General features: G+C 49.9%; 8 protein-coding genes across 8 annotated transcripts; 3 read left to right on the forward strand and 5 right to left on the reverse strand.

Moving 5' to 3' along the window:
* Window positions 1-750: 750 nt before the first annotated feature.
* MAA_09709 (phosphatidylcholine-hydrolyzing phospholipase C) lies at window positions 751-2,170 on the reverse strand (the record flags this gene model as incomplete). The annotated part of the gene is made up of 4 exons (XM_007827707.2): window positions 751-1,056; window positions 1,124-1,842; window positions 1,928-2,088; window positions 2,148-2,170. 4 exons carry the CDS (start codon window positions 2,168-2,170, stop codon window positions 751-753), a joined length of 1,209 nt encoding a protein of 402 aa, XP_007825898.2.
* A 3,783-nt stretch (window positions 2,171-5,953) lies between these two features.
* On the forward strand, window positions 5,954-6,418 carry MAA_09708 (uncharacterized protein; the record flags this gene model as incomplete). Its single annotated transcript, XM_007827706.1, has 1 exon — window positions 5,954-6,418. The coding sequence occupies one exon, from the start codon at window positions 5,954-5,956 to the stop codon at window positions 6,416-6,418; it is 465 nt and encodes a 154-aa protein (XP_007825897.1).
* A 2,746-nt stretch (window positions 6,419-9,164) lies between these two features.
* Window positions 9,165-10,253, reverse strand: MAA_09707 (uncharacterized protein; the record flags this gene model as incomplete). The annotated part of the gene is made up of 1 exon (XM_007827705.1): window positions 9,165-10,253. One exon carries the CDS (start codon window positions 10,251-10,253, stop codon window positions 9,165-9,167), a length of 1,089 nt encoding a protein of 362 aa, XP_007825896.1.
* A 5,103-nt stretch (window positions 10,254-15,356) lies between these two features.
* On the reverse strand, window positions 15,357-15,956 carry MAA_10788 (uncharacterized protein; the record flags this gene model as incomplete). Its single annotated transcript, XM_011412707.1, has 2 exons — window positions 15,357-15,524; window positions 15,579-15,956. 2 exons carry the CDS (start codon window positions 15,954-15,956, stop codon window positions 15,357-15,359), a joined length of 546 nt encoding a protein of 181 aa, XP_011411009.1.
* An 866-nt stretch (window positions 15,957-16,822) lies between these two features.
* MAA_09706 (NAD(P)-binding domain protein) lies at window positions 16,823-18,010 on the reverse strand (the record flags this gene model as incomplete). Its single annotated transcript, XM_007827704.1, has 1 exon — window positions 16,823-18,010. The coding sequence occupies one exon, from the start codon at window positions 18,008-18,010 to the stop codon at window positions 16,823-16,825; it is 1,188 nt and encodes a 395-aa protein (XP_007825895.1).
* A 1,075-nt stretch (window positions 18,011-19,085) lies between these two features.
* MAA_09705 (Metallopeptidase, catalytic domain protein) lies at window positions 19,086-21,023 on the forward strand (the record flags this gene model as incomplete). Its single annotated transcript, XM_007827703.1, has 3 exons — window positions 19,086-20,157; window positions 20,229-20,504; window positions 20,569-21,023. The coding sequence occupies 3 exons, from the start codon at window positions 19,086-19,088 to the stop codon at window positions 21,021-21,023; spliced, it is 1,803 nt and encodes a 600-aa protein (XP_007825894.1).
* A 1,371-nt stretch (window positions 21,024-22,394) lies between these two features.
* MAA_09704 (Fungal trichothecene efflux pump) lies at window positions 22,395-22,796 on the forward strand (the record flags this gene model as incomplete). The annotated part of the gene is made up of 1 exon (XM_007827702.2): window positions 22,395-22,796. One exon carries the CDS (start codon window positions 22,395-22,397, stop codon window positions 22,794-22,796), a length of 402 nt encoding a protein of 133 aa, XP_007825893.2.
* A 794-nt stretch (window positions 22,797-23,590) lies between these two features.
* MAA_09703 (Cell wall galactomannoprotein) lies at window positions 23,591-24,130 on the reverse strand (the record flags this gene model as incomplete). Its single annotated transcript, XM_007827701.1, has 1 exon — window positions 23,591-24,130. One exon carries the CDS (start codon window positions 24,128-24,130, stop codon window positions 23,591-23,593), a length of 540 nt encoding a protein of 179 aa, XP_007825892.1.
* Between the last annotated feature and the right edge of the window lies 1 nt (window position 24,131).

The following is a 24,131-nucleotide window of genomic DNA, read 5'->3' on the forward strand; positions in this document are numbered from 1 at the left end:
TAAAGTTATTATTTTATACCTAGTTAGTTACTAGTTTATTATAAGGCTAAAAACGCTATCTCCTTAGGCACTCTGCTATTGTGAAAACTCTCCTGACATCACCGTACTTGCACATACTTGAATCTTTTGGAAGCCGGGCTCACAGGCGACTTGTCTTGCTTCTAGTGTAATGTGAATGGGTTTCAATACCCAAGTTTCTATGGTTAAAGATAGGAACCCGCTCATGGTCGGCCGAGCTGAAACTCCCGGTGGACAACTCCATACAACGACCACAGCACTCCTCCATTCCCAGAGACTGCAAAAAACAGCATACTGCGAACATTGAAATATTCCCAAATTATCACCGGACACTTTTCACAAATGCACCACCAGAACCAGTGTTTTGTGTGCTCTCCCCAACGCCTAGTGCCGTGTCAGACACTACCAACTACAACTACTACACGTGCATTGGATACTTCCATAGCCCGCTGGCATATTTGTCTGCTAGAGTTCCGGCAGTCGTCCACCCCGTCGTAAATTGCCATTTCCTTCTGTCCTTCAACGACCTACGTCGCTCAAGATCACCCCACTCGCCGCTTTTGCCCAACTTGAACAGCGGTGCAACAATTTGCCCGCCCATGGCTGACTCCTTGGTGGTGTGACAAGGGCTCGGAAAGAGGGCTTGGAGCAATTTAGCTCAATTCAACTAATAACAGTCTTTGGTATCAAAGGTCCTTGGTTTTCCTCAAGGCCTTGAGGGACCAAAGCCGTCTATTTATACAAGAAGTCGGTGAGGGACTTTGCCCTAGGTCTCGTGACCGTAGCCCTTGTGTAACCAGCCATTTCCGTGTAACAGGTGGGCACCGTCTTCCATACCTCAAAGTCGGATGAAGCAATTTCCTTGCGGTTTTTCCAGGCAGAGTAAACTTCTTGCGCAGATATTACCATGGCGGTTTGGCATTGAAGGAGATTCTCCTTGTTCACACTGTCCAACAAGCGTTTATCTCCATACGCTTGCCACGAGCTGTTTTTATTAGCGACCTTGAGTCCCAGCGCGCAGTCCTCATCGTGCATCATCTAGTCGCGGTCGTCAGCCTTGATCCATTATGAGAGCAGAGGGGATCGGGGGTTGGATATGCGGTACATTTGCAAGGGCATCAGCCAACCCTAGATACCCGTGCAGCACACGGCGTGGCGTGCGAAGATGGCCAGCGGAAAAGAGGTCTTGCAGATAGTGGTCGGCAAATGAGTTTATTGCATATGCCTCTACAAGACGATCAACCGTCCACTGTCCGCTAGCAGCCCAGCTAATAGCGGCTGAATGACCGGTGGTATAGGCAGTGCGGGCGTCATCTCCGAAGTGATCCCAGTTAATTAGAAGGAGATCCTTATATCCCGGAAAGTGGCGACCTTTAATAAGCTTATCAATTGCTTCTATACCAGCAAGGCCTGTGCCTTCCTTGTAGTATTCTGACGGGTTTTTCTTTGCGTCATAAAGCTTTTGTACCTCGTCTATTTCCTTCTGAAGGTAACCCAGTAGGTTCCGTGCATCCTTAGGTTGGTCTTGTGGGTTGTTCGCTAGAGTATGATATGCATCAAAGAAAAACTTTTTTCTTTCAGCGTCTGATTTCACGGAACTAATAGGATTTAAGGTTCCGTAGAAATCTCCTGCTAATGCAGAAATTTGGCCGTATGTAAGTTTCAAGACGTTACCCTGGCCAAGTTTAAGGAGAGGAAGCTTAAAAGCCCGCAGCTCTACTTCCTTCCCATCAGGCGTCGAATCCGTGCCGCTCTTGGGCTTCATGTACTTGAGATTAATTTGGTCTCCTAGGAATCCATGCTCTGCGAACTCGAAAACAAAGTCTCAAGCATCGTTAGGCGGCCTAGTCCTCGCCAATCTTTCCGTCTATGACGGACAACTTATACATGGAGCTGGGGGTGAACCTACGGGGTTTATGGGGCCTACTATCCACACGACTTATCGCATTGGGGCTTTGTTGCTCTCCTGGCAAGAGAAGACGATATGGAGAGATCCATGTAGCCCCCTCTGCGCAAGACCCCACTGGTTCATTTGCCAACAATTCCTTTGTCTCTTCAGACAGGACAGGCCTAAGTCTTTAGGTTAGTCAATTTATGACACGGCATCAAGTTCTGTATACCCCGCGTACTCTTCCGCATCCTGTGAGTCCATTATGGGCAGGGTTTTCTCAAGAAGCCTAGAAACTGTGATGAAGAAGAGAAATAGTTAACAAACAAAGGAGGGGGTGAATGACAATGTGACGGTTAAAATTCATGCGCCACTAGATATGAAAAACTTGACGTTTGGTCTGGTTAGTGTACGAAGTGGTGCCAGAGTTGACATCTCGGATATCTATAATATGGTACCAGACACCACTCATATAATTAATCTCTTGTGCACGGAACCGGACGTCCTGACGAGCCCAGATTTTCAATTCCGTAACAAATCCCCTTCTTACTCGCAGTCAACGCAAATGAGGGCAAGAGGATACGGCACCAGAGCGACATTACATGGCATCCCATTCCGTCACGTGAAATCTGCCCGAGACATTCCATAGAGTAAGCTCACACTCAGAACTCAAAATCTCCTCTAGCATCCTTGATCTGATTAAAATGAAACACCCTCTTCTTGCCAGCACCCTTTTTACTCTCAGTCGGCCGGCACAAGGTTTGTTGATCCTCCTCCTGTACTCCAGAAGGGTTCATGTCATTTATCTTACTTTAGAAGGCTGTTCAGCCACCCTGATTTCCTTCCAACCTTCTGACATCTATACTCTTAAGACATCCGGCAATTCCACCAAGTCTGCTTGTTCAATAAGCAGTGGCAGCCTTATCTGACAGCTCTGTCCACTGACCCCACGGGGACTTGCAGGAATAGGCGCAACACTACATTCACCAATACAATGCTCGCGTTATTCGTAACTCAGTGCAGACCAACACTACAACTATGCCCCCCCTGGACGAAATACGGGTTTTCGCAGAGCAATGCTGCCACGGGGTGCTGTGCGATTCTCCTAGGGCTGGGTGGGTATTCCTGGGAGGTGAGAATGTAGGGTTGCAATTAATATGTTAGGGTTGGATTCCATCTCCTCAACCAGAGTTTTCTGAACCTAACCTTGGTCTGGGCCTAGCTCTTCCATAAATTTAACCTCTGACTGGATACGTTTTATTCGAGGGGGTTGCCAACAAGGCCTGGTCAATACAAGCCTCGGATCTAGTTAGATGAAAGGACTGCGACCCTCAGACTTGGAACACGCAGTGATTTTGACGTAGAGTATTCAGAAATGGAAGAAGTCATGATAAAGAGTGCCACGTATTCATAATAGCATATTAACGACGTGTTGTTCTGGTCTGATTTGGGTTTCGGTCCAACTTGGTGGACTCGTTGGAGATGAAACTCTAATCCAGCCACATTGAGTTTGTCACACATGAGCGTGTTTCCGCTGCAGAACTCTACACTACTCTAGGCTCTTAGTCATGGTCTCTCCGAGGGTGGTTACACTTCTCACGTCATCAGACAACTAAGCGGCTTAATAAAATCCTTATTCATGTTCGTTGTCCCTCTCTATCCTTCAGAAGGATTCATGCCGTCTATCTGAGTTGAGAAACCTTCCCGCCATCCTGATCTCATCAAGTGACTGGCCTGCCTCTCAAATGATGTCGATGATTTCATGACATCCGGCAATTACGTCAAGTGCGCTTGTTCTATCAACAGAGGCGACCTTGTCCGACAACATGCACCCCTCTCAGTTTTCTTGGTCAGAGAGTTACATGACTTGGCTCAGCAACGCCGTTTTGCCGATCGAGTGCCATTGTGACTGTTGTCTTTGACGTGTGGGATAACTACTACCATTGTACATTGGAATTGATTGCATGAATTTTGTAATTGTCCTCGACAACCCAGAAGTCGCACCCACCATATGCAAGCCCAACTTGAGGGCCCAAGGAACTTGCGCTGGAGATGCTATCCTCGAGAGATGCAGCTGATCCGGATTGAAGGAAGAAGGGGCCCCGGGGGGGCGCTGGGGGTGTTGGTGTTGGTGTTGGTTAAGACCTGAGAAACTACGTCCCACCTCACTTTTTTTATAGCTTCGTATGGTACTTTATGCTTGCCACGGATATGCGTCGTAACTCGTGAACCATTACATCCCACCTCCAAATTCAAGTGTAAAGCAGATCAAAACATTGGTTTTGTGGTCGACATAGAGGCCAGGGTCGGCCAAAAGATCTCATGGAACAGATGATGAATTGTCACAGGCCCCCGGAGGTCATCTCTGGCACTTACGATGGCAAACGAAATGAAAATAACAGCAACATACTTCAAACATAAGAAGTTGAGTCAAATGGATAGCCGAATTAACATAAGGTCAATGTCTATGGAGAGCAGCAGGAGAACAGGAATGCGCTCGCTTCTGCAAAACGTCTGGTGCTTGCACTCAGTCGTAGTGACGACTGAATTCGTGTCTTCTTCTCTGCCACAATGCATAAGACGGAAGGGAGTTCGCTAGTGGCCCCGGTTAGATTTTACTTAAATTCTAAACGGCAAATTTAAATTTGTTTCGAGTTCACTTGGGCAGATTTGCATTTGTCGCGAATCAACGTCACTGTCTGGGCCTCAGCTCAAATCGCCCCCTCCCACTTTGGGCGGTGGTGGGTAAGCCGTTGCCAAATCCAATTAAAGTGGGGATAGGCACTTGCCCGGGCAGATCCACATTTCTACAATGCGTCCCCTTCAGTCTTTAGGTTATATCAGTTCGGCCAACGCGGCAAGATTGCAGGATTAATATCTTGAAAAGACTGTATCCCACCTACAATACGACAGCCCAAAATTTATACTTCGTTATAATGCTATCTTATAATAGCCTTATTTTGTACTGGTTTTTTTTGCGGCCAAGAAAACATCTCCAACCCTATGGGTAAAATTAAAATTTGTAATCCATTTCGCAGTCAGCACAATTTGCCTGATCGAGATAATGTGGATACGTTATTGGACTTCCAGCCACAGGGGTCCCTCAATAATTACTGTAATCTCTTTTATATAATTACGATGCTCCTTAGACGATTATCCTTCGATACAGCTGCCATGATACTCGACCTTTTTGCGGCCCTTAATTATCTGACATTGGAGCATCCGTTCGATACTACACGGTTTCCGCTCTGACATTGAAAGTGGATACATGTAGCTTCATTGACGCAGAGCAAATGGATAGGTGATACGAATCCTCACTCAGCCCGATTTTCAGGGCCAAGCAAAACGTAACCGAGCCTGGATTCTGCAACTAGTCTATATTTTTATGCATCATATGAAAATTCTAATGGGGACAATACTGACGGGCCTGCCTCGTATTCTCAAATGAAACATTGTAGTAAAAATTGTAAACAGACTGCTTGCGGAAAAAAGTGCTCCGAAACAAGACATTACAGAGTGAGACAATCTACGCAAAAGGAATAACGGTTTCAACCAGCTCTGGAATACGGAATACACTGTTGGCCCTTTGTCTCTCTTTCGATGGCTCTGAGTGTTGTTAATCCAAGACACCAGACTGACTTGGGACGGAAGCATATTATGCTACCCACGACTGTCCAAAACAAACGGAATATATACTGGCAGACTGGGTTTTATTGGGCCGTCCAACTTTCTATCTAGATTGTTTTCGGAAGACGACCAGTCATGGCCGTGGCTACGTTACATCACTACCTGCCGTTTTGCCGGAGCACTTCAGTAAGACGACATCGATCAAGCCATGGGGCGGCTTCGCCTCTCCAGGACCGGCATTTCTCCAAACGCGGAGAGCATGCGAGAACCAGTCGAGGGGTCGTCGAGCAGGTATATATAAGTACGCCTTGGCCACGGCTTGTCGGCCATCGATTCAAGTTTACGAACCAAACTCCTCGCAGTCTCTCCTGAACGGAATTATTCACACTTTTGCAGAATAACTGACCCGGCGTATCCAAAATGAAGGCCTCACTGATTGCAACTCTTGTCGGCGCCAGCATTGTGGCCGCAGAGTGCCCCTCCACCGGCTCGACTGATAGCCAAGGACGATTTAGCTGCAACCCGGCTCACCAGTATGGAGGCGGGCAGACCTGTGAGCAAATCGACGGCTGCTTCTATCTCCTCGGTCCTGATGGCAAGCCTGTCATCAACAGCCCGGCTGAGCCTTCCGAGACTGCTGCAGCCTGCCCCTCCACTGGCTCGACTGATAGCCAAGGACGATTTAGCTGCAACCCGGCTCACCAGTATGGAGGCGGGCAGACCTGTGGTCAAATCGACGGCTGCTTCTATCTCCTTGGTCCTGATGGCAAGCCAGTCATCAACAGCAGCAGCACGACTGCCCAGCCTCCCGTCGTGACCGCGGGTGCCTCGTTTCTGCAGGGCGCTGGTGCCCTGGCCTTGGCTGTCTGTGGTCTTGTCTTGTAAAGGGATCTGCAACTCTCCATCAGATTGCCTTATTCGGTTAATATGTCGACGTGTTGGATAGGTTCTATGGAAATGGGAGGGAAACCCGTGCACTTTGTTTTACCATATAATGTACGGGTGAATTTGTGTGATTGCCTGCCAACAGGAATAATAGTAATCACATATAAGACTCTTTGCCTTTTCAAGATTTGCTTATTATAGGGACGTTTGTTTAATATTTAGAGTCTAACCGTAGGAGATCAAGTAAAGGCTCGTTATAAACACTTTTTGCATCCATGGTAAAGACTATGCGCGCCGAAGCACTTTGCTACCAACGCCTAGTAGCTGGTACCTCTATTAGCTGCACATGCTCACGTCCCTCGTCAAACAGCTTATTACATTACCTCTGTCAAAGTCTGGACTTCTACTGAGGACAGATTGTTATGGAAATATCTTATGAAATATCCATTGCGGGAAAAGAAAAATGGAACTACGACCAGATTAAAACTCTTGTAGTGCTAAGCATAAATTAAAGTGCAACCTAAGAATCATGCAACATCTCATCTACTTGAGCCAGCTCACATAGCGCTTGCTCAGTCAAGTAAGCATCCTTTGCCTGCCTTTGAGTACAAAGAATTCATCACTGGAATCCTGTCTTAGTGTACAAATACACCAACGTCCCGGCATCTCTCGATTAACGTACATTTACTATGCCATTCCAAAGTTTTCAGGACGTGTTTGTTCTATACGGACCGATTTCCGAGCTTAGGCTTTGCTTTGTTCAGGCAAGACTTACGCCTATAAGGGTTAGCCATTTATTTAATAAGACAGACCTCTCTATCTCAACTAGTGTCTCGACTGGTAGTCCCAGCTAGTTTTCTAAAGCTTCACAGAGCACCCTCTGTGTGATAACCTTGATTTTCCTCCTTCCTTTGCTTAGGAGGGCCAAAGAGCCTGTCCGAGTGACAACATCAGATAAATGCTCCAGCCGCGCCTGGATTTGTCACGACGCGCAAATATGAGACGATGTGTCTTGTAGATGTCAGATGGTCTAACTATTCTCCCCAGCAAACGAATCCTCCGGTCGAAAGCTCTTCCCGTGTTCACGAGCAGCGTAGGCTTTAAAATCTAATAGGCTGTCACACACCTGAAAACCTTCAGGACACTGGACCGCTCCGCCGTTAGCAAGCTTCAGATGGTCCTCGAGGTGATTCCGCAATGCGGCTCTACGCGCATACGGCTTTCAACACCAAAATGCAAGATTCGGGAGGCTTCCGTGTCGCAGATCCAGCAGCATGGCCGGATCTTGAGCTTCTATGAAAATCGATGTGACTGTACGGTAGCGGCCGTGTAGGGGGCTGCATCACCTGCTGAGTTCATTCTCTAGTCGGTCAATGGTTTTATTCGAACCTATTATCCTCATTACGTCATCTGAGACCAACTTTGGCGCAGGAGGGCGGAGATGAAGAGAATTGCTACTTGCGCGACTCTTGCACGGGTGCGACTTTTACAACTTCTAATTGATCGACTACTTTTGTAAAAATACCCTTTTCCTGCCAACTAGTTGCCTCACTTATGAATGGGAGGAGTCAATAGCTTTCGCATAATTTAGACCAGTCAGTGTATTCATCTACAACTCATGTCAATTAATGTTGTAACATCCAGATTCCAGAATCCACGCCCCTCATTTTCACCGGACCCGTCCCCCATGTGTCACAGGTGCAAAACCCCCGACAGTGTGACACCACCTCGCACAAACGCACAGCGTGTCTCGCACAAATAAAGAAACACTAAACAAAGCAGGCGTTGCACAAATCCATCTTATCAAAAGGCAATGGCACAAACCGCCATCGCGACCCGCAAGCGCTTGCAACGCCCGTGCACGCAGCCATTCACTCCGTTGCAACAGACATCCCTGAATCATCAATAAAGAAGTCAAGTTGGCCACACTTGACGCCGGGCAAACCAAGCAAGGACCGGCCACTTTTTCCACTTCAATGCTCGGCTGCCTCGCACAGGCAGCAGCGTGCCCCGCTATGCAAGTTTCTGCAAAACATTGAAGCTTCCATGTCGTAGCACTGATGCCTCGATGCCCCGCGGCTTATCGATAGGCATCACCCGGTGCGGCGGCCAAACAAAAGAAAAAGCCCTGGATCAGGGTCTCGATTGTTGCGGGAAAAAAAAAATGTGCCGGCAAGAAACGGCTGCGAAACGCAAGATCACGGGTGACAAAGGCCCTGTAGGTTTGTGAGTCAATGGCGCCAGGGCCTGCCGATTGGATGCCATTTGTGTTTGTGTGCGTTGTGTGGGTAACACTGCAGAAAAGGCATCCTGCATTTTGGGCACGGGGCGTGCGCGGAGGTGTGCGTTGAGGTGAGTGATTGATTGCTGCGACTGGCCATGGCCAAGTTGGATTCTTTGTCGTGACTCTGGCCTGAGGCTTCGGGACAAATTGTCACTGGGGTTCCGACTGAGTGACGACATAGGTTTGGTCGCCGCTGGTGTCATGTCTCTTGGCGCTTTAGGGTACGCTTTATTGCTTGCACCTTCACATTCGAACTATGGACAAAATCTAGAAGAGTATGAACACATCAACACTCATGAAAAGTTCATCTCTTTTTCATTTCATGTCTATCCTTTCCCTGTCTGTTTCTAGGTATCTCAAATTCTAAATAGCTCGCTTTCAAGTCCTGTTGTCCTAAAACTGTCAAACATCACAGTACCAAGTCAAGAGTAGTTCCATGTTGTACAAACTCAAGTGTGTGCATCACTCCCATCGGTATACTCCATCTGTGTATTCAACGCGAGGTCGCCGGCTCCCGGGCCCGACTGTAGCTCGGCGTCGCGGCAACATTCGCTCCATCAGCCTCTCCTTCTGGGCATCATCATCACGCTTGGAAGAGCGACCTCGGTCCTGTCGGGCCTGCTCCTTAATTTCAAGAGTCTGAATCCTCTCAATCAGTTCCTTCTCTCGGTCCCCCAAGTGGTGGGTGGCCTTGGCGGCCGTGGATGATCGCTTCAGAGTAGGGGGCAGAGGAACTGCCTCCCGGCTGGCAATTTCCGCGTTGGCTTTGGCAATGCGAGCACGAAGCCTCTGCTGGCGAATTTCCTCTTCTTGTGTCATCCGGCGCGTCTCACTGCGAGCGGCCTCGTCCTCATGTCGACGCCGGCGCACCTCGTCATTCTCCGAGGCGCTGGTATACGAGTGTCGGCTGTCGTATGAGCTGGTGGAAGGAGTCTGACGACGGTGTTTCTTCTTTCGTCCGCCGTCATGGAATTCAATGTGAATGCGCGCAGCATCCTGGCCATGGCGTGGCCGCTCGTCCACGATCATTGGTCGTCTGGACGAAGCTCCGCGAGGGGATGTGTCCACAATGTACGGCGCGGCGTTTGCAAAGCTCGGAGACGAAGGTGCAGTCCGAGGAAATGTAAATGCTGGAGGCGGTGTTGACGGGGTTGGCGGGTTGTGGACAAGTACGGTTCGTCCGTTCTGTTCATAGCGTCTAGAGCTGGATTCCATTCTCGGGGTCGTGTAGACGCTTCTCCGCCTACTGCGGCTTGCGCTGTGGTATGATCGGTCCGACTCGTCACCGGAGCGGTATGTAGGAGTGGAGGCGCGAGGAGAATAAGTAGGAGTCGGTGGATAGTTGCTATAGTATTGAGGTGCGTAGGTAGCTGGGCTCACAAAGGCAGGAGCAACTGGGTGACCATATGAAACGGACTGTGCGTCGTGCTTGAAAACGATGTTCTGGGAGCACGGCTGGCCATGGCGGGACGAGGGGCAGAGCGAGGGCTGCTTTATAGTCTCCCTGTGGCCGTCTGGGTAAACGTATGTATAGCAATTGGTGGTGCACATTGTAATGGCCGTGAACGTATGGGGGCGACTGGCGCAAGTATGTTCAGGGGCTGTTCCCGAATCAAAGGCGCCTTCAATAGACTATTTGTCTTCAGGTGTAGGGGTGCAGATGCCCCGGTGAATAAGAGGAGACTTTGAGGACTGTTCGTTGATGATGAAGTGAACAGAGGAGGAACTATTTTAGTCGAGGGAGAAGCAGTCGACGTGATATATATATGGGGGAGACCTTTTCTTTGTGATGAGCTGAACAGTCAATGTGGGCCAGCTGAACAAGTTGGTGCAATTGGAAAAGATGTGCTTCCGCGGTCTTGTAGACTTATCGGTAGTCAGGATTGTGCCTTGCAACAATGTTTTTTCGGAATTGAATAAGATGCCTGAGGATGCGGTATGAGGAGGGAAGTTGTAGCTGCCTGAAATCCGAGATGGGCGGCATCACACCTGTTTATAATGAAGGAGGAAATCATGGGTGACGGATGGTGTAAGTGGAAGATGGCAGCAAAATCCGACAGGTGTGGTGGGCTGGACATGGGTCGCCTTTGACAGGGATCGACGGTTTGGCTGTTTGGTTTCCTCTCTCAACACACCCCCGTCCTGTCCTAAGTTGTCAAGTTGTGTTAGATCCCACACCCTAGTTCGGTTCTGCCTGTTAAGGCTGTCTTTGATTATGACTCCCTGTCCAAAGTGGAGCGCTGATCACCTCAACCGTCCAATGGTGGTGCCGTTTCTCCCCGTCCCCGTCTTCTTCAAACTGTTCTTTGCAATTTTCAACCCCGTCCTGTTGGTGGAAGCCCAGCGCGAACATGCAAAGCATATAGACGTTGTACGGAGATTGGCGAATGGAATGATATCGAACTTGCCAAGAAGTTATATGAACCAGCAATTGAGTTCTTGTTGTAGGATTCGAAACAGACACGAACTCCTGGGTCTCAGGGCTGAGGCCCTAGGCGACTGGGGGGATGAAAATAGACAGCCTGGTTTGGGGGCGGCGTCGTCTTCCATCGTGTCTATTGGGAGGCCGCACGTCAGTTGAACATGACGTTGGCCAGAATACAAGGCCATCTGTCAGTGTGGTGCAGAGCAAAGGATATGGGGAGACGAGGGATATGCTTAGAGCCCATCTTGGTGCGCAAATAATTGAGCGACCTTTGTCTGGCGCTTCCTCAAACATGGCCCTCATCGCGACCACACCAGCCGACGAAAAGACGGCATATCGGAGCCGATGGTCGTCTCCAGCATCATGAGGCTCAGCGAGTTGACTCACGCCGGGGAGGCAGTCCGTCCACGGCGATGTGGCCCGTGGGAATAGTCGTCTGTCCTGGGGATTGGTCCTACGCCAGAATGCAGCGAAGACCTGCATCCCTAGTGCCGTGCAGTCTGCATTCGGTCATGGGGCTTGAGACTCTCGCCACCACGACTGTCGCAGTGTCTCAGTGTCCCTGGCTCAGTCGTCCAAGTGCGGAGTGGCTCGCCGAACTAGTCAACGGGCCATTGGTTCCCGTGGCGGGCCTTTGGGGACAAAGGACAAGATGGGGTTTGCAGTGGGAGGATGGCGGCAAATAGGCTGAGATGGTGGATACTAAAGATGGCTCGCTGAGCATATGAGTGGTTGTGTGGCCCTTCCCATGCCATGTGCCATCAGCCTTCAGCCTTGGGGGCAGTGCTGCCTGGTGAAGGGTTGGTAGTCTGGGATCTGGAGATGCGGCGATGGAGTCGTGAGAGAAGAGGACTAGTTGACATCTGGAGAGGAGAGGAGAGGAGAGGGGAGGGGAGGGCAGAACCGCAGTCCCTCGCTCCTTCCCTGCTTAGGCCTGAGAGCAAAAAAGGATGAGCACAGCCGGCCAGCGATCCGACCCGATAGTCTCGACGAGACCACGAGACCCGTGCATGCACAAGGCAGAGCCACGAACAAGAGGCGTCGAGCAGCTGGCGACCCATGCAGTCATTGCCTTTTTCTGCGTCTCTGTACGGATGTGCCGCATTTTCATTGTCCACGCACCCAGAGACGTCACTTCCAGGCACACGGGATTTTTTATTGACCGCCACTGACGCACTGAGGCTCACTGCGTCGTATTATCTGGCTCAAATTTTGGAATCACATTTCTGCTTGAACCCTGATTTTCCGAACGCTTCGTCCATGTCGGCATCAACAAGCGTCAATGCCCCGCTTGAACCATCGATGATGTGCCGAGTGCCTAGATGGGCCAGTATCCAGCTCTTGGCTTCCATCTCGGGACGCATGGCCAGTTGTTGCGATGCCGATGACAACGGGTTCCCTGCGGCGATGAACCAAGGGACCTGTCTGGTGGGCAAATTTGGAGTCAATACAACCAGGCCTACGTACTAACCGTTCCCCGCCCTGTTGCCCTTTGTTATCGCGTCGCCCCCCCCAGTCTTCTCAGTGCTCACCATCAAATAGGTCTATCGCCATCCTTCAAGCCGAATAGAGGGAATAAACGGAGCCCAATGGTTACAGTCACCAGACCATCTCCTCACAACATGGCTGATGCTATCGCAACAAGCAATCGGGCTGCCTCCCACTCCTGGTCCTGGCTTCTCAGTCCGTCAGACGGCTTCATCCGCATTCCTCTCAGCCTCCAGCCACCGCGCGCCACAACACAGGAGTTGAAAAAACGGCCCCCATCATCTTCTTGTATTAATTAAGTTGACCTTTCTCAGAGTCCTAGACTTGCAGCATTGGCAGGATTTCAAAGCACAAGCCACTAGGGCTGCGTGACGCGTCGCCCGCTGCCATTGTTAGCATCTCTCGAAGGCCCCCGACTCGCAAATACACACACGGGATGATGTTGGCCGTGTTCATTTTGCGGTCATGCCGTCTGCCTGACGAATTTGCGGTAGGCGAAGGAACAGGCCGGGAATGAGTCCTGTCCTGCTTGCAAAACTCAGGGCCGAGACATTGCCCGTGTTCCTTGCAGCGGAGAGGCTGTGCTGACCTTGGATCGCATTGTGTCTGCAGCTAGATCAGACTTGCAGCACCAAGACGGCTTGTGTGGAGGTGATGAAGTGGCGCAATCAATCGTGCATCGCATATGTTGGTTTTGGTGAGAGAGAGTCTGGCGGTTTGCCATCTTGTCCTTGACTCGGTGTTGCCGAAGTCGTACTGTCCAGAGCTTAGCCCACCTTGAGGCTATCACCACGATGAGGCATACAATGCCAGCGGCCTAAATCAGCATCGACCGACAGCCGACAGCCGTAATATCGCCCATACCTTGCTGTGTAGCGCTCTTTTGCAGTTATAATGATAATATCTCAGCACAAAAGAGGGTTCGCGATATGTTCAGATCCAAGGAAGGAATCTCCCAGTTCACGTAGCCAGCTCATCCCATGGCGTACGACGACCTGTAAACCAGGTCGCAAGATTTGTTTGCAGACACTTTAGCTCCAAGTCTTGACAGAAGTTATAATATTTTAGCCGCCGAAATTCATCCTCGCCCCATCTCTGTGCACCGCAGACGTCCTTATTTGCTACCAGCTCCTCGGGACGGCCGCGACCACCTCTTCTTGTCGTGCGCCTCTCCGGTCCCCCAGCGGTTTCACGCTTGGCCGCTCCCAAACGGCCACCTAAAAATGGAAAATTACTAAACAGCCTTTTTGCCCTGTTAGCCAGGTGAATTTCCTGCTTGGAATCTATTCCCCACACGTTTACACAGGTACAGCAGTCGAATTGTCCGTTCCAATTGTGTGCGCGCCTGCTAAAACACCACGAGACTCGACTTCGCCCCGCACGCCAAAACTGCCTTCACGACGCATCGCTTGCTAAGCACACGCCCTTGATCCATCGCTGCAGGATAGCCCGCAAGCAGCCGTGTCCAGGCGGCGGTACATTGCCCAATGTGAGTTGTGAGCGGTAGCCTGGGCAGCTTGGACAAGGGTAGACGGCTTACATTGCGTCAGGTCAGCAATTGTCAATCGTCAGCAGAGAAATTACGCGGTGACGGTTTTAAGATCATTTCTATTTCAAACGAATCATTTCCTTGACTATGGACTACACACCGGAGGCAGCTTGCCATTCCCATTTTCGCCACCAGTCTGCCTCTCCCATGAGCAGCTGGATCTGGGCGTCCTCCCGTTCTGGACCGCCAGGCAACATGCTTCTCCGGCCCTTTGTCAAAGTCGAAAAAGGTTGCCTTTTTTGCCTTTCTTGGAAGTTGTGTGGGCAGAGAGCGTACAGTATGCCGGCGTTATCTGTCTGCCCGTGGAACAAGAGCCGCGTGGTCTCTGTCAGCTGGCTCTCGACAGGGTGGGCAAGAATGCCCAAGAATACTGCGTCAAGGAGCATTTTGTTCTTTTGATATGGTAATGATGAAAGAGGGGAAAGGAGGAGAGCAATGGTCTCTCCATATCTGGGCGTAGGTCTACTTGGTTGCCGCCGCCTTGATCGCGAGGCAACGTGCGAACTATGCCGTCCACTTACGTCACATGGACACTGGCTTGCCACGACTTGGCCAAGACCATGAATCACATGTCAAAGAATCAGTTGAGCTGTCACTTGTTCTCTGCCTTTACCTCCACACCAAGGTGGCCTCGCCATATACCTCCCTCTCGCGGCTCATCTCGCGGCTCGCACCCCTTCCGCCGCCTTCCATCCCAGTGCGGACTTGCCTTCCGCCGGGCTTGTCAGTGTAAAAGAATCCTTACATATACCTAGTTGTCAATACACTTTGCTAGGACTGTTACACTGTTAATCCTTATTATTACAGAGAGGGCAAAGAGCCTTGTTCTGACATATCTCAGACTCTTTGGGAATGGGAGGAATGCGGAGAAGTCTTCTGAGCTGTGACCAAAGTAGGTTAAGAATAGTTGCGGTTTCTTATATGTGTTCTACTACATCTATTTCGCGTAAAATTTGCAATGTGAAAATCTACCATCTCGGGCCCTCTGTTATACTCTTAGGCTAGTTGCAGTTCTCCCTTATCAAAAGCGTAGCACTACTACTCAGGCCGCATTCGCATCAATATAATACTGTAGACTGAGGCCTTTTTCGCAGCCAAAGTAAGAGAAAGGTTGATAGCCACTTCATACAGCTCCTGGATTGCGCCGGGGGGCACCGTTGGGAAAGTTTTATTTAATATTCAGCCGCACAATTTAGAGCCAGTAAATAACCTTGGTATTTAACGGCATGATTTGCATGTCTAGTATAGTTAACCCGCTCTTCTCAAGTACATTGGAGAAATACTCCGGGGACTTGCGATGACCACAGGCCAAACGATCCACGGCATCGGGCATAGGAGACTTGTAGGTCGCCAGGTCGCACTACATGTGATCACGTTAGCGATGGCAGAAAAGGCTGGCTCCGTTCCACCTCACCCTGTATAACGTGTCGGAGATGATCAGGGTTCCCTTTTCAGCAAGTCTCTTGAACACTTGAGCCACCGATTCTTCAAAGACCCGAGGCAGAAAGTGGGTGTAGACGCCTCGCACAATGACGAGGTCATAGGGCACCTCTGGGTCGGGGAGAAGATCAACGACTTGTCCGTTGCAGAGATACAAGTTGACCCTTCTTCGTTGGTCGTCGGACAGATGAGCAGCGCAGCACTCGAGCTGACGACGACTAATGTTCACGCAGTTGATGCGTGGACACTGGGGAAATAGTTCGACCATGTGTCTGGTCATGTCGCCCCAGCCGCAGCCCAGATCCAGGATTCTATTGATTCTCCGCCGGCCAGGGGTCAAGAAGCCAGCCATTAATTTATACCTAACCAGATTATAAGTACTTTTATTACCTGATAATTTTATAGTAAATAAATATATTATTTAACCGACGCCGTCTAATTAGCCTAAACCCCTGTCACAGTATCTCCACGAGCTATTTGGCAGCTAAAGACATTTGCCACGTTAGGCATTAAGCGCTTGGCAGTCGGGCGAGCTTATACGGAGTAATTGAGGTAATATTAATTATACCCATAGCCCTGTCAGGTACAAGCAGCCATGTTTTATTACCCGTTGGCAACTAAGTGGAAAAGGAAAACCCCACTTAGCTGCCAACCGGTAATTACATTATTATGCCGTCAAGTCTGTTTAGTCCTGGCTCTGTTCCACCACAATCCATGGGGCAGCGGGGCCCCCGCAAGGTGCTCGACTGTCAAAGAGATTCCATGTCTGGAGAGCCGTAGCGTGTCAACGGTACTCCGTACCAGAGTTCAGTCTCCGGCAGGAGCTCCTGTGTGGCCTCTGTTCGATTTCCACAGAAGTAAATTTTACGCTTATAACTTATACTGAGCTATACTAAAAACCTAAAAGGCCTATATACGTAGTAAATTTACGAGTTATAGGTATTTAATATATATATTTCTCTTAAAAAGTATTAAAATAAAACAAAAATTAAAAACTTAAAAGCTAATAAGTTCCTACTTAAAATCTATATAAGAATAGCCACAAAATCACATAACTCCAGTCAATACTACTAACGTAAATAACGCAATAAATATATAATTGTAAATACTTGATTGTTCAGCGACTGCCTTATTGTTAACTGGAAACTTGTAGCCTCGGCTAATTGTACGCCTTGCACCACCACTCTAAAGTGCAAGCTGTCACTACTATTTTAGCATCTACCTCTCGGGAAGGTCTTTGATGGCACTATCAGCTATTTCATCCGACTTCTTCAGCAACTCCTGTATAAACTTAGCCCCCTGCTCCTTGGCCGACTTCATAGCCGCCTCAGCCGATGCTCCGTTCTTCACCTCCTGGAGTGCCACATACTTGACCCAGTTGTGCAGCGTCGCGTTTACAACCGAGTCTATTTCCCCAGCGACGGCTGCATCAAGCTCTTTTGCCTCCTTGCTGTCCTCCTTTATCACCTCAGCCGTGCCGTCCTTTGCCTTTGTAAGTTCCTCGAGCTCCTGCCAGTACTTTTGCGTCTCGGCATCCTGGCTGCTCTCAAAGCCATCGCGCAGGTTGGGCAGCTCGAAACGCGCCAGGACGTCTGCGCCCGGGAAGTCGGCCTCCTTGGCGAGTTTCTGAGCTTCGCCGAGCTTGGCCTGGACTTGGGCGTAGCCCTCGTTGCAAGGCTTCATGGCGGCCTCGAGGGCCTCCACCGACTCGACTCCGTCCTTCTTGGCCTTTTCGTAAAACGCGCTGTAGCACTTCTTGTTCTCTGAGATGGCGGCGTCGAGGCCCTGCATTTTGCTGTGGTAGTCTTGCAGCCGCTCCGCCTGCTTTTGGATTGTCACTGCCTGTCCGGCAATCTTTGTCAAGGCCTGGAGGATGTCCTGCAGCTGTTTTGTTTCCTCGCCTTGCAGACTGGTGCGGCCGTCGCGCACATCCGGTAGCTTCACGTCATAGATCCAGGAGCTATCGGGAAAATCACGCTCTTCACTTATGCTGCGGGCCTTTCCGAGCAGAGACTGGACTTGAAAGTATTTCTTGTCGCAGTCACCAATGCTAAGCGGGTCGTTGAGAGCCTGTTGGCTCTTCTTCTGGTAGTTGTCATAGCATGTTTGAGCGCTAGATGTCTCCTTCTCGAGGCCATTGACGGTGTCGCGATATCTCTTGAGTTGGTCCGCCTGCTTGAGGGCCAAGGACGCGATTTTCTTTGCCTTTTCCAGGTCTTCGTGCGGAATTTTTTTAATCTTCATAATGGCCGAGTCTGCACGTTTTCCCACGGGAACGCGAGATTCGGAACCCGTAGTCACGCTGGGCTGCTCCTGGCCATGGCCTGGGAACACTGTGTCAAACAAGCCAAGTAATTGGCCGTTTGAGGCGGCCGCAAAGAGTGCAGCGACGAGAAGAGGACGCATTGTTCTGGGAAAACGAAGCCAACCCACGTGTGTATAATGTCAAGATTTCCAAGCAGACAAGAGAAGTAGGGGAGGGGAAGGCCGATGCAAAAGGAATGAAGCGAGTTTGGCAGATAGCTCTTCCCCTTATACGGAGTATATACATATATAGTTGTATATATATACATATGGCAGCTCTAAGAGGGTTGCGTGTCGAGTGTCGTCGGCATCTACGGAGGGGCCGATGCTGTGCGCCTTTCCATGACATAGCATGAGAACAAGGAAGGTGTCTGTTGGGTAGTTTGCTGACTCGTGTGCCCCAAGGTGAATCTAACCTGTTGAAGGCATAAAGCTGCATGTGTATGAGCTCTCGTGCGCGGGAAATGTGCCCATTAGCGCGCGTATGGATTTCATGGAAATGGAGTAATGCCCTCCTTGCAATGAAATTCAACGCGGCTTCCCTGACACCAAGATGCGCTTGGTGAGGCTGAGCAACTGGGTTTCACTTTTGTAGCTGGGTGAACGTGTCATGGAATGGGCCGAGTGGGAGTTCAGATGGATGTCCGATTATGGCCGTGGCGATTTAGTGTTTATGCCTCAGCCTTGCGAGTTATAGGCCTGGTAGTTTATGCAGTTCTGCCGTATAGACCTGCCAGCGGCATGATCAATTAGTCAAGCCGGATCAAAATGTACCCTGGGGCAGGGGACGCAAACCGGGGTCTCTAGGCTCCAGTCTCAAGACCACTTGTAATGGCAACTGGTCGCGTGATCAAGTTGTCATTGATGTCATGGAATCATGGGCACTGCCGACTTGGCTGAATCGTGACATGCTTGGCGTTTATGCTCCATATTGCGATGAAATTATTGTCGGCACTTCAACATTCGTTTGCTCCGAGTATGGTATTGATCACCTACTCAATTGGTGTCTGCCATGACAGGCACGGCCTCAAGCTATTCTCGATAGGGCCACCCTAATTTAAACTATACCAGACATATGGATGATTATAATAGGCCCTATTCCCGCCGCATCACAAAATTATGCCCTTGGTATTGCCAAAGAAATCTTTCTTGTTACATATACTTACCAGAGATCGTCATGAAGTTTTCTAGCTTGATCCTGTTTTCTGGCGCAACTTTGGCCGCTGCGCTTGCGCCACCCATTCCACCTGGCCAGGGTGCTGCGGTAGGGACTTCTCCTCGTTCGAATACTCATTCCTACTTGAAGGCGCGCGCCAAAGTCGACCCAAAGTGCGACTCAAAGCAGAAAAAAGACATCAAGAAAGCCCTCGACGTTTGCCGAAAAATTGCCAAGGCAGCGGCCGCAGCAGCCCGTACTGGGGACGCAGCACGGCTCGAAACTTACTTCCACACGTCAGACCAGGCATTCCGAAACAGAATTGCCACTTTGTACGACGACATTGCACAAGAGTGCAAAGACGGCAAAGATGGGCTGCTGACCATCTCCTGTGATGCAGCAGATGCTCAATGTCCCAATCCCGAGGACCCAAACACCGTCGCCTACTTCACCAGAGGAACAGACACCGTCACACTTTGCCCTGCCGCTCTCGCAAGGCCCGTCAAACCAAAGCGTTGCGGCGAGCGTAGTCTCGCTGGCGTGCTTATCCATGAATTCTCACACGCCCTGTCGTCGAGTCTTGTGGTAGACCACAGGTATGGAAGATTCGAGTCGACACAGCTTACCCGCGACCAAGCGCTGGGTAATGCAGATACATTTCAATGGTTTGCTATCGACGCGTACCTAAACTGCCCTGCGCCTACCGCCGACTCACCACCAACGTCTGAGCCTGTCGCAGGACCCAGCGGCCTCTGCCAACAACATGTCTCGAAAGCATTGGAGCCAACCCGGGCCAAATCCAAGGGCAAGAAATTGCTGTTATCCGAGGTGGTTCCCGACGTTCAGCAAGCTCTTTGCACTGCACGCCCGGCCGACCAGCCGCCAGCCAACACGGCAACAGACGCTACGCGCTGTAACGAAGGCGTGTCTGAGTTGCTTCAAGTCTTTGATGAAGTGCCAGAAAACGAATTAAGCGAGTATTTGGCAAGCGAGGATATCGTAAAGGACATGTGCTTTGAGCCCAGCGTACATAACAACATGCCAGGTTTTGCATCGGATCAAGACGGTCTAAATGAGACTCAACCACCTACCGGTATGGGAAACCCTCCATGGCTACAGCACTCACTGTGTCTAGTCTCGTCAATGCTAATATCATCGTTGCAGAGCCCGCGCCGGAACTGGACCAGAGCTCATGGCCGCGGTTCGTTGAACAAGTGCAGCAGCAATTCAACATCGCAGAGCAGCAACTCCGCACCTATCTGGACGCCGGTATCCAATCTCTGCAGCAAAATTATCCCCAAGTATACCGGCTTCTCGAGCGCACCTTTCCCCTTGCTATAAACGTTCTGCGGGAAATGGCCACGGCGCAAATCCGATTCACCTCATGCCTGCCCGACAAGCCGCGCAGCAGCCGACGACTCAAAGCTCGAGCAGACCAAGGTACGTGAAGCGTCACAATCCATGCATACTGCCAAAGCCACCGCTTACAAGGCCATGTTTATAGACGTCTGCAAAAAGGTACTGGCTGCCATCGGCCAGCCCGCTCCCGCCGGCTCACCACCTGACAAGACGCCGCCGTCAACAACCCCCCCATCAGAGCAAAAGGACTCCGAGGACAGCACGACCCTTGCGGTCGCCATTGGCGTCCCCGTCACTGCCGTCACCGTCGCCTTTTTCACGACGGGCGACGGGGCAGCGCTCATTGCCTCGGTCGCTACCAGTCTCGGAATCAGCACTGAAGTCGGCTCTGTTGCTGAGGCTGTGACCGCTGCTCTGAGCCGGGTCACAAGCTCGCTTACTCAGGTGACTCGGCAAGCCGTGCAGAGGATCATTGGACGGGTATCGCGTCTAGGCCACCGCGTGGCGAACCCGCTCCTGAGGCAGATTACTAGCCGCGCCTTGCGGTCGGCAACGGCGCGGGCTAGCGAGCGCATTCCACTATTGTCCTTTTCTGGCTAAACGACATCGGGAGGGAGGCGTCAATCTTGGGGTGCACAAGCTGGCGCTAAGAAGCGACGGGTCTATCCCTACGTGAGGGATTGTATGTTTGATGTACATATATGTATGTTTTGCATACACGTGCTTTTAGAATGGCTACATTCATGTCTAGAGCAGCAATGAGAACTTCTTTGCATATAGAACCCCTCGCGGTTACCCCCTCAACGTGACTCCCTTGAAAGTGCGACTGTAGATGCGATGCGCCGAGACCAGATGACTGCCTCTTTCTGCCAAGTCCAAGTTGACGACCAACTTCACGTACCCCTTGTGGCAGCAACACGTGACGGATAACATTGGACAAGATGCTCCGCAAACATAAACTCAGCTATTCGCTCTTTCACTCTTTGCTGAATGGTAGCACTACAATACAACCCCTGAATTATTGTCACGCAGATGCCTGACATGGGTAGGTTAAACCAATTAAATGTTAAGTAGCCCATATTAAATTACAAATAGGTACATACATACACTCCAGCCCCTGTATAATTAACCACCCGTGATCTGACAAGGTTAATAGAGCAAGGTCCCCTGGCTGTATCGGCGATCTGGTTACTAATTATAAGTAATTGTAATTAATATAGCAGGGATTAATAAGAATATATGAGCCTTTTTATTTTTTCCCTTAAAATTTAAGTATTTATTTTCCTTACCTTTTAACGTTTTATTAGTTAAATCCCCCCTGCGAGGTCACGGGTGGTTAATTATACAGGGGTTAGAGTGTAAATATAGAGGTAAATTCTATATTAAAAAAGCCCCTTTTAGTAGCGCCTGATCCCCTGCTAATCTACCTGTGCCTGCCTATCAGGCCTAGTAGGCCCAGAATATAATACCTGTTAAATGACACGGATATAAATTGCGGGAGGAAGCGGGGCTAAGTATCTTTTTGTTAATAATTCAGGGGTTGTATTGTACAACTAGCAAGTATATAAGAACCAGGCCTCACTTGTAAATGTATAGATAAATGGTGAATTTAACATAATTTTTTCTCGCGACCCAAGTATTCATGCACACATACAATGGGCCAAGTCAACGACACTATTATTACACAAGGCAAGGTCGAAAGGGAGGTGCTCAATTCCCAAATCTACCATGACCATGGAGATCCTTATCATGCGGCGCTTGACGATGCGTCTGGGAATACCACCATTAGCTTCCAGACCTGGGCTGCAGTCTTCTTTCTCGGGCTGTCGCTCACGTCAGGCATAAACTTTCCCCTCAACATATTCGTCGCCGCCTCGTCGACGAACAGTCGCACCCTACATAGTTCCTGCGTCCATGATGATAAGTTAAGCCGACCCTATCAGGGTCTCTATTGTGGTCATAAGCTCTAATATGATCCTCGGCGACATCTCGGGCACCGTGGCTCTTGTTGGCACAGTTTTTGCCTACCACCCGCCACGCCAAGTCTATATTGATCGCACAAAGAAAGACATCTTGCTGGAACTAGACTACGTTGGCCTGTTCATGTACACGGCAAGCATAAGTCTCCTTTTTCTCGGGCTAGGATGGCCTGGAAGCGGCGTTCCGCGGAATAGTGCAAAGGTGATTGCACTTATCGTGACTGGTGGCGTGATTCTTATCCTCACGGCGGTGTCGGACTTCTCCGGCATTTCCAAGCGGCCGTTGTTTGCTCCTCGGTTGTTCCGAAACTTTAGAGGATATGCATCACTGCTCATCGTCAACTTCGCTTCTGGTGCTAGGTCCTCGGTCTGCACACAAACGAAAACGTCGTAGGGGGCTTGGAGCCGATACGTTCGGGCTCAGCTAGTTGGAGCTATTGGCATGTGTAGGATAAGAACTCCAGGCGCCTCCGGTTGGACTTGAACGGGATGCCTGCGGTACTTGGTAACCTAACAGAGCTCGATAACGCATAATAACAAAGGTAAAATTACAAGTGTATAAACCTTTAAGACAAAGTATTAGCTTATCAAGGGATACTATGCCGAGCCGGGCATTCCGAGCTACTGACACATGTCTTGGGCGGTATCCGAATAGGGCTGTATAAGTTTGATGTGGATATCTCCCGCTAGTATACTTGGGCTGCTTTGATCGGAAATTCCAGACTCCCAAAGTAAACCTGATAGAGCATGAAGAGGAGGACCATGACAGATAAGAGTCCGTGACGCACCTGGCTTCTTCAACCACCAGCAAGTCGGCCAGTCCTACAGCCACCACCACATAAACAAGGACCACGACTGTCACAAAGCACGACTATTCAAGACATGGAATAAAATAAAATAAATTATTCAACATTTTCTGCATTGTATACCACCAAATACTTGCACTACTTCTAGCCCCATTAATTCCTCCTATACCGCGTCATTCCTCGATAATAGACGATTCCCTTGCCTATACTAAACCATTTCTCACCACAAAGCAAAAAGCCCTTTATATGTTTAAGTTTTATTTATAATTTATCTAGTTTAAATAGAAGTTCTTTATACTTAATCTTGAACTTTTGCAATTTAGCCGTCTGCTGTTTTCTGATGCGCCATCCAAGCTGCAACTGCCGTATGCGTCACCGGCGCTTAGTTCTTAAAAGCTTCATAGCCCCTCTGGAGTTCGCCCTCAATCTGCATTCTAATCTCCTGAGCCTCTCCTTGACGGGATCGGCTAGCTGTTGGAGCAAGCGCGTCTGATAGGCGCGAAGCTTCGCGCTGTATGTCTTGTATACGCTGTAAGGGCATGCGCTTACCAAAGATAGGCACCGCCTCCATGTCGCTCTTCCTGGCAATGGCAGTATCCATTGCGGCCTTAACCTTTATAGTAAGCGCGTGAGCAATCTCAAAGCCTTCTTGTTCCAGCTGCTCGTGTTCTTCACGCGTTAAGATGTCCCTCTTGGACGCCTGCTCGTCGAAATTAACTGCCTTAAGCGTGGCAACGAAGCCATTGGACTTCTGCCATAATTCAAGGCCGCCCTTGGCGCTACCATCCCACTTCGTCAGACTATCATGATAAGCTGAAACCGCTTCATGAATGGTTTTTAGGGATTCAATGGGTGATGAGGTCTCCGCCAAACTGGCGACGGCGAAGGTGAATAGGACACTGACAATGCTTGTGATCTTCATG

This window comes from Metarhizium robertsii (genome assembly GCF_000187425.2).
Source record: "Metarhizium robertsii ARSEF 23 chromosome Unknown MAA_Scf_2, whole genome shotgun sequence".
Classification (NCBI taxonomy): domain Eukaryota; kingdom Fungi; phylum Ascomycota; class Sordariomycetes; order Hypocreales; family Clavicipitaceae; genus Metarhizium; species Metarhizium robertsii.